We start from the raw sequence: 9,795 nt of genomic DNA, 5'->3' as shown, positions 1-9,795 counted from the left end.
AGCTTGGTTTGAGGAAATCAACTGTGGGAGCAATTATTAGGAAATGGAAGACATACAAGACCACTGATAATCTCCCTCGATCTGGGGCTCCACGCAAGATCTCACCCTGTGGGGTCAAAATGATCACAAGAACGGTGAGCAAAAATCCCAGAACCACACGGGGGGACCTAGTGAATGACCTGCAGAGAGCTGGGACCAAAGTAACAAAGCCTACCATCAGTAACACACTACGCCGCCAGGGACTCAAATCCTGCAGTGCCAGACGTGTCCCCCTGCTTAAGCCAGTACATGTCCAGGCCCGTCTGAAGTTTGCTAGAGTGCATTTGGATGATCCAGAAGAGGATTGGGAGAATGTCATATGGTCAGATGAAACCAAAATAGAACTTTTTGGTAAAAACTCAACTCGTCGTGTTTGGAGGACAAAGAATGCTGAGTTGCATCCAAAGAACACCATACCTACTGTGAAGCATGGGGGTGGAAACATCATGCTTTGGGGCTGTTTTTCTGCAAAGGGACCAGGATGACTGATCCGTGTAAAGGAAAGAATGAATGGGGCCATGTATCGTGAGATTTTGAGTGAAAACCTCCTTCCATCAGCAAGGGCATTGAAGATGAAACGTGGCTGGGTCTTTCAGCATGACAATGATCCCAAACACACCGCCCGGGCAACGAAGGAGTGGCTTCGTAAGAAGCATTTCAAGGTCCTGGAGTGGCCTAGCCAGTCTCCAGATCTCAATCCCATAGAAAATCTTTGGAGGGAGTTGAAAGTCTGTGTTGCCCAGCGACAGCCCCAAAACATCACTGCTCTAGAGGAGATCTGCATGGAGGAATGGGCCAAAATACCAGCAACAGTGTGTGAAAACCTTGTGAAGACTTATTGAAAACGTTTGACCTGTGTCATTGCCAACAAAGGGTATGTAACAAAGTATTGAGAAACTTTTGTTATTGACCAAATACTTATTTTCCACCATAATTTGCAAATAAATTCATTAAAAATCCTACAATGTGATTTTCTGGATTTTTTTTTCTCATTTTGTCTGTCATAGTTGACGTGTACCTATGATGAAAATTACAGGCCTCTCTCATCTTTTTAAGTGGGAGAACTTGCACAATTGGTGGCTGACTAAATACTTTTTTCCCCCACTGTACCTTAAAAAAAGTAGGGGCATGTATCAGAAAACCAGTCAGTATCTGGTGTGACCACCATTTGCCTCATGCAGCGTGACACATCTCCTTTGCATAGAGTTGATCAGGCTGTTGATTGTGGCCTGTGGAATGTTGTCCCACTCTTCTTTAATGGCTGTGCGAAGTTGCTGGACATTCGCGGGAACTGGAACATGCTGTCGTACATGTCGACCCAGAGCAACCCAAACATGCTCAATGGGTGACATATCTGTTTGAGTATGCAGGCCATGGAAGAACTTGGACATTTTCAGCTTCCAGCAATTGTGTACAGGTCCTTGCGACATGGGGTTGTGCACTATCATGCTGAAACATGAGGTAATGGCGGTGGATGAATGGCATGACAATGGGTGGTGGTGACGTCATATCAGTACGTCACATCAATACACAACACTCGGTGATGAGCTTAATGCTTCTTTCCAATAAATATCGAGAGTCGTTTTCTGGTGACATGATGATCGATGCTTGGCTGCCGTTTGACAAATAAAAATAATCTTGCTCTTTTGTCCATAATAATCTATACCCGCACTATATCTGCCAGCTGTTGGCTAGAGCGCACGTGCCAAGACCAAAGTGGGCACATTCACTATATAATGCAACATTTGTAGTGACAAAACCATCAGTAGAGTTGAAAATGCGATGGAAATCCATTTAACTTGTATTTTTTATTCAGTACATGGGAATTTATCCGCAAAAGTAATTTTTATGTGTACTACGTCATCACGCACAACCTTTCAACCTTTTTAAAACCTAGCTTATTAGAGGGCAAGGAGGAGATTCTACCATGTTGGTTATACCTATCCTATTCTCCCTGGGCTGCATGTCAACAGTCTAAAGCAGAGTCATGTATTTAGAAAGTTGGGCCAACTTTTAGAATTTAGAATTTTATTCTAGACATTCAGTTACATAGCATTATTTAAATATTGCCCATGTTATGTTCATGTTAATTTCGAAGTGTCATGTAAATGCATCATAATGCCCATTCCAGACATTATATTTCCATGTAATTAATGGGGCGCTAACATGGCTGCCATAGAACGTTCTAGTGTCATGTATATGAATCATAATACAGAAAACTCAATGGCCCAACTCTCTAAATACATGGCTCTGGTCCAGAGTGGCTTCCTCCCTGGGCTGTGTTTCAGTAGTCTAAAGTGTCTTCCTCCTCCACGTCTCCTCGCCTTTATCTTCACTAATCTGAAAACTACATGATAGGTCAAAGCAGTATGGCGGATGCCTACTGTGATTTTGTTAACCCTGTCCAGCTCTTTCACAGTAGTGCAGAAGAAAGGAGACTGCAGATCCAAATAACCTGTTAGCTAAATCTGGCGCAATGTGTCATTTCTCAGTATACTGAGACTTATGTTTTTGTTAAACATTGTCCCAGTTCAAATAAACGTAATAAATCAACTTAATGACAATGAGGGGTAGCCACTTATAGAGATGTGCCTTTGGTGTCCATTCCACCTAATAATGACAATTAAAGAGGTCATGTTTATTAGACATTACAGACCTGCTACCCAGGCTATGATTGAGAAGGGCTAAATTACACAAAGATTGGGTGATCTATTGAACCTATTAGAGAGAGAGAGAGAGAGAGAGAGTCCGCATGGTCAGAGAAAGGTAGAGAGACACTAAAAAGGGCTTACTATCCTCTAATGGACATGTAGTCGATTGATAGGTCCTCAGGATTCAAGGGTAGTAATCCAATACCATAATGCACTGTCTGTCGGCAAGTCAGGAGATCTCTTTACCTTCTCTCTTCTACCTTTAAGCGCTCCAGGATATTGCAATATGCCAATGGCTGTTTCTAAAGGTGAAAAGCATTATTTTATGACATTAAATAGTCTGTGTAATTCTATATTTCTCACTCGAATGTACAGAGATAGTTTTGACATGCACATACAGTACCAGTCAAAAGTTTGGACACACCTACTCATTCAAGGGTTTTTCTTTATTTTTACGATTTTCTACATTGTAGAATAATAGTGAAGAGATCAATACTATGAAATAACACATATGGAATAATGTATTAACCATAAACAAATCAAAATATATGTTATATTTGAATAGCCACCTTCAAATAGCCACCCTTTACCTTGATGACAGCCTTGCACACTCTTGGCATTCTCTCAACCAGCTCCACCTGGAATACTTTTCCAACAGTCTTGAAGGAGTTGCCACATATGCTGAGCACTTGTTGGCTGCTTTTCCTTCACTCTGCCGTCCGACTCATCCCAAACCATCTCAATTGGGTTGAGGTCGGGGGATTGTGGAGGCCAAGTCATCTAATGCAGCACTCCATCACTTTCCTTCTTGGTAAAATAGCCCTTACACAGCCTGGAGGTGTTTTGGGTCATTGTCCTGTTAAAAAACAAATTATAGACCCACTAAGCCCAAACCAGATGGAATGGCGTATCGCTGCAAAATGCTGTGGTAGCCATGCTGGTTAAGTGTGCCTTGAATTCTAAATAAATCAGTGTCACCAGCAAAGCACCCCCACACCATAACACCTCCTCCTCCATGCTTTACGGTGGGAACTACACATGCAGAGATCATCCGTTCACCCACACTGCGTCTCACAAAGCCACGGCTGGAACCAAAAATCTCAAATTTGGACTCCAGACCAAAGGACACATTTCGGTCTAATGTCCATTGCTCGTGTTTCTTGGCCCAAGCAGGTCTCTTCTTATTATTGGTGTCCTTTAGTAGTGGTTTCTTTGCAGCAATTAGACCATGAAGGCCTGATTCACACAGTTGATGTTGAAATGTGTCTGTGACTTGAACTCTGTGAAGCATTTATTTGGGCTGCAATTTCTGAGACTGGTAACTCTAATGAACTTATCCTCTGCAGCAGAGGTAACTCTGGGTCTTCCATTCCTGTGGTGGTCCTCATGAGAGTAAAATTGACCTTCAGGTCTTAAAGTAATGATGGACTGTCGTTTAGCTTTGCTTATTTTAGCTGTTCTTGCCATAATATGGACTTGGTATTTTACCAAATAGGACTATCTTTTGTATTACCTGCATAAAAGATTTGAAGCGGCATTCTATCTCCTGATAATCTATTCAAATGTCCCCCACACTTCACATACAATGACACTGCCAGTTCTTCAGATCACAGAGGTCGGAGGTCATCTAAATATGGCTGTGACACCCTGTGTGTGTATGAACAATGGCAGGTCATAGTAGTAGTGTGTGAAGAGGGAAAGAGAATACCAAGCCTTTGTTGTAGCTCTCCACGCTCTCTTCTCCATGTGGGCCTATCACCTGGTTGCCATGGTAACCACCCTCCCACCACTCACACACACACATACACACTTCTCTCTGTCTCTCTCACTGTGCGGGCATGGCAGGCCCCATTCAACTTGAGCATAAGAGAAGCATAGCATCTGCAAAACGGCCTACACAAAGCCCCGGCCAAGCAAATTCCTTTGTCTCCTGTTTAGTCCCCCTGCAGCCAAAGCCCAGAATCAGCAGTGCCAAGAGTTGAAGGGGAAAGTGCTCACCCAGCGAAAGCCCTAAGTCCCCCATTGTGTGTCCTTTGTGCGGCAAGCCTCGCGATACTGCCGGGCACGCGCCCCGCCGTATATATTGGGGTGTCCAACTTTTTTACTGTTACACTTTCTTACTTGTGGGCCAGGTTGGACAGTATCCAGTGGAAAATGTCGCAGTATTCTGGAAAGGTAAGCAGCACCTGGGTCAACCTGCATTCACACAGCATCAGGTTGGCTATCACTGGGACATAACTGACTGAACAGGGCTCCCTTGAAAAATAGTTATTCCGACCTCAATGGGACTACCTGGTTAGAGAGAACTCCAGTCAATAAACACATAGGTTTGGGAGTGTACGCATTTACAGGTAGTTAGTGTAGATGTGATAAAATTAGTTTGGAAGTGGAAAATGTACTTTTTCTCATACCATCATGAGGTTAGGTATTGAACAAATAAGTGTTTTTTAGTTTTTCAATTCAACACTGTTAATAAAATGTGGAGGCAATCCTTGGTGAACATTTTAGATTTAGAGATTATTCTAATCAGAGCCATTACTCAGTTTGTATTGCTGGGAGAAATACACTTAAATCTGTTATGGGAGTTGAAAGCGAATTCATGTCATATTGTATCGTGAATATTTGGAAAAAGTTTAGAGTGTTTCTGATTCTAGTTCTACCGTCAATCTTTTTTTATATATCTAAAAGAGCAAGCAAGGCCTATCAATGGCAGGTAGGGATAATTAGTTGGTGGCTGGCCAATAGGAGTAGACATAACATAGTATTGTATTCATACTGCTAGCCAACTGCTTGCCAACTCTAGTCTTCTGTTCTAGTCTTCTATTCATCTATAGTTGGCTTCAGCATATCTACGGTACTGATCAGTGGAGGCTGCTAACGGGAGGACGGCTCATAATAATGACTGGAACGGAGCGAATTAAATGGCATCAAACACATGGAAACCACGTGTTTGATGTTTTTGATACCATTCCACTAATTCCGCTCCAGCCATTACCACGAGCCCATCCCTCCTAATTAAGGTCCACCAACCTCCTGTGGTAAGGACACAAGGCTGCATGACAAAATGTATTTCTCCACTGAACTGACTGCACCATGCCAACATATACAAATCCACACCTACACTCCAGTGACAAAGTATCCACATGTCCGTCCAGCCTCTAGCCTGGGATCCAAAACTCTTTGCTCTGGACCGTTTCACTACATTTGGAGTCATGAACTGGATACAATAAAGTTAAATTGAGCAATTGAGTTTGTATCCAAAGGCTATCCCACCAGGACTTAGGTTCAAATATTATTTGAAATTTCTTTCAAATACTTTAAGCATTTGCTTTAGCCTGCCTGGGTTTGAACTTTTGGGACATTTCTATTGGTTACATTGCAACAGGCAAGCTCAATCAAGCCCAGTTAATCTATAATGATGACAAAAAGTATCTGAACCCAGGTCTGTTGGATCCCACGCTATCCTACCTCCACCTCCCCACCCTAACTAATGAACAATGGTGTTACCCTCCTCTTCTCCACCCACCCATCACAGATCACCTTCTACGAGGGAAAATGCTTCACTGGCAGGCAGCTGGAGGTCAGGGGCGACTGCGATAACTTCCAGGACCGTGGCTTCATGAACCGCGTCAACTCCATCCGTGTGGAGAGCGGCGCCTTCTGCTGCTTCGACCACCCCGACTTCAAGGGACAGCAGTACATCCTGGAGCACGGTGAATACCCCGAGTTCCAGCGTTGGAACAGCCACAACGACCACATGGGCTCCTGCAAGCCCATCAAGATGGTGAGAGATGGGGTTAAGGGTTAAGAATTGAAAGGATAGGAGTTAGGGATTAAGGGGAGTGCTAGTGAGGATGATGAGAGGTTGAAGTTATAGAGCCATTTTTTACTTTAACTCAAAAATACTTCAGATCAATAAGGGGGGTGAATGACCAAAGCACAGTTTGGGTGTAGTGTCTGTCATCTTCTTCATTATAACAGTATTCCTATATTTGACTTGAAGAACTTGTGTTAACTCCTCTCCTCTCCTGTGTCCTGCAGCACGGTGAGCACTACAGAATGGAGCTGTTCGAGGCCTGTAACTTCTCCGGCCAGTGTGTGGAGATCTGTGACGACTGCCCCTTCCTGCAGAGCCGTGGCCTCAGCAAGAACTGCATCAACTCCATCAAGGTCTATGGAGATGGAGCGTAAGTAGCGCCCCTCTAGTGTCAGACTGCAATCACACACACACATGGGCGCGAACACACACATGCACTGACAAACACGTAGGCACTGACAAACACACACATACATGCACTGACAAACACACAGGCACTGACAAACACACACATGCAGGGGCGCACAAAAACAGACACACACAGCAATTGTCAAAACGCAGTGATAAATTCATAGTGATTAAACTTTTGGATCTATTTTTGTTTAGCCAAGATATCCAATCTTTTAGCATATGTAATGGTGTTAATTAAGTTGGCGCATAATTAGAACACATGCCAACGATCTTGCTGGTAAATCATAGACACTGCTGAATTTCTAAATAACTTTAACACCACTATTCACACCTGTGGTCACAACTGTTATTTTCCAGGAGAGAGTTCAATATTAAAGGGGAAGTTCTGGATTTTACAACTTGATGTTAGATGGTTCCTCACCCTGAACATAGTCAATTTATTTTAAAAAGACCAAGTCACCTTTAAGTAACATCAAACCACATGTGTAGTTGATTTGAGCTGATTTCAGTTGATTTGTTGATATAGGTTTCTGTAATTGATTAATTTATTCATTGAATGGACAGAGTATAGATATTAGCGAACACACAATACATTTCTATACTTTACTTAATAACGATTACATAATTACATCTTACATATTATTAAATGACACACATATTAGATATATTTACTGTCGTTCCATCTGCTCTAACAGTGTGTGAAGTGAGCAGGTGTGTGACCGTTTCTAACCTGTGTGTGTTTCCTTCTGTAGCTGGGTGATGTATGAGGAGCCTAACTTCCGCGGCCGTATGTACATCGTGGAGAGAGGAGACTACTGCAGTCACAATGAGTGGCAGGCCCAGAACCCCAACATCCAGTCCATCCGTAGGGTGGTCAACTACTTCTAAACCTCTTCTCCTATCCTGCCCCAGACCCCGCCCCCGGCATGGACTGTGACTTTTACCACTTACTATGTACAATAAAAAAAGACACCCCCCAAAAAATCACACATCTGTGAGTTATTATTAAGTGTATGAGTACCCCTGGGGGTACCATGCCTATCCACAGGGGGTATTTGTCAAGATTCGTTAAGAATCTTGACCTAATGATTGATTGCACATCAGGGGGTACTTTGGGAAGAGAAAAACCTGACTGGGGTAAAGTAACCAAAAAAGGTTATATATGGAACCAATCAATCAATCAATTTTATTTTATATAGCCCTTCTTACATCAGCTAATATCTCGAAGTGCTGTACAGAAACCCAGCCTAAAACCCCAAACAGCTAGTAATGCAGGTGTAGAAGCACGGTGGCTAGGAAAAACTCCCTAGAAAGGCGAAAACCTAGGAAGAAACCTAGAGAGGAACCAGGCTATGAGGGGTGGCCAGTCCTCTTCTGGCTGTGCCGGGTGAAGATTATAACAGAACCATGCCAAGATGTTCAAAAATGTTCATAAGTGACAAGCATGGTCAAATAATAATCAGGAATAAATCTCAGTTGGCTTTTCATAGCCGATCATTAAGAGTTGAAAACAGCAGGTCTGGGACAGGTAGGGGTTCCATAACCGCAGGCAGAACAGTTGAAACTGGAATAGCAGCAAGGCCAGGCGGACTGGGGACAGCAAGGAGTCACCACGGCCGGTAGTCCCGACGTATGGTCCTAGGGCTCAGGTCTCTCAGTTGGCTTTTCATAGCCGATCATTAAGAGTTGAAAACAGCAGGTCTGGGACAGGTAGGGGTTTCGTAACCGCAGGCAGAACAGTTGAAACTGGAATAGCAGCAAGGCCAGGCGGACTGGGGACAGCAAGGTGTCATCATGCCCGGTAGTCCTGACGTATGGTCCTAGGGCTCAGGTTCTCAGAGAGAAAGAGAGAACGAGAGAATTAGAGAGAGCATACTTAAATTCACACAGGACACTGGATAAGACAGGAGAAGTACTCCAGGTATAACCAACTAACCCCAGCCCCCCGACACATAAACTACTGCAGCATAAATACTGGAGGCTGAGACAGGAGCGGTCCGGAGACACTGTGGCCCCATCCGAAGAAACCCCCGGACAGGGCCAAACAGGAAGGATATAACCCCACCCACTCTGCCAAAGCACAGCCCCCGCACCACTAGAGGGATATCCTCAACCACCAACTTACAATCCTGAGACAAGGCCGAGTATAGCCCACAGAGGTCTCCACCACAGCACAAACCAAGGGGGGGCGCCAACCCAGACAGGAAGATCACGTCAGTAACTCAACCCACTCAAGTGACGCACCCCTCCCAGGGACGGCATGAAAGAGCACCAGCAAGCCAGTGACTCAGCCCCTGCAACAGGGTTAGAGGCAGAGAACCCCAGTGGAGAGGGGAACCGGCCTGGCAGAGACAGCAAGGGCTGTTCGTTGTTCCAGAGCCTTTCCGTTCACCTTCACACTCCTGGGCCAGACTACACTCAATCATATGACCTACTGAAGAGATAAGTCTTCAGTAAAGACTTAAAGGTTGAGACCGAGTCTGCGTCTCTCACATGGGTAGGCAGACTGTTCCATAAAAATGGAGATCTATAGGAGAAAGCCCTGCCTCCCGCTGTTTGCTTAGAAATTCTAGGGACAATTAGGAGGCCTGCGTCTTGTGACCGTAGCGTACGTATTGGTATGTACGGCAGGACCAACTCGGAAAGATAGGTAGGAGCAAGCCCATGTAACGCTTTATAGGTTAACAGTAAAACCTTGAAATCAGCCCTTGCCTTAACAGGAAGCCAGTGTAGGGAAGCTAGCACTGGAGTAATATGATCAAATTTCTTGGTTCTAGTCAGGATTCTAGCAGCCGTATTTAGCACTAACTGAAGTTTATTTAGTGCTTTATCCGGGTAGCCGGAAAATAGAGCATTGCAGTAGTCTAACCTAGAAGT

At 44.1% G+C, this 9,795-nt stretch overlaps 1 protein-coding gene across 1 annotated transcript; it reads left to right on the top strand.

Moving 5' to 3' along the window:
• Positions 1-4,844: 4,844 nt before the first annotated feature.
• Positions 4,845-7,806, top strand: LOC311100961 (gamma-crystallin N-B-like; the record flags this gene model as incomplete). Its single annotated transcript, XM_084141953.1, has 4 exons — positions 4,845-4,865; positions 6,226-6,474; positions 6,732-6,877; positions 7,671-7,806. 4 exons carry the CDS (start codon positions 4,845-4,847, stop codon positions 7,804-7,806), a joined length of 552 nt encoding a protein of 183 aa, XP_083998079.1.
• Positions 7,807-9,795: the final 1,989 nt, after the last annotated feature.

This window comes from Coregonus lavaretus, assembly GCF_964263955.1.
Source record: "Coregonus lavaretus genome assembly, chromosome: 2".
NCBI classification, from domain to species: Eukaryota; Metazoa; Chordata; class Actinopteri; order Salmoniformes; family Salmonidae; genus Coregonus; species Coregonus lavaretus.
This window is presented reverse-complemented; position numbering and strand designations above follow the sequence as displayed.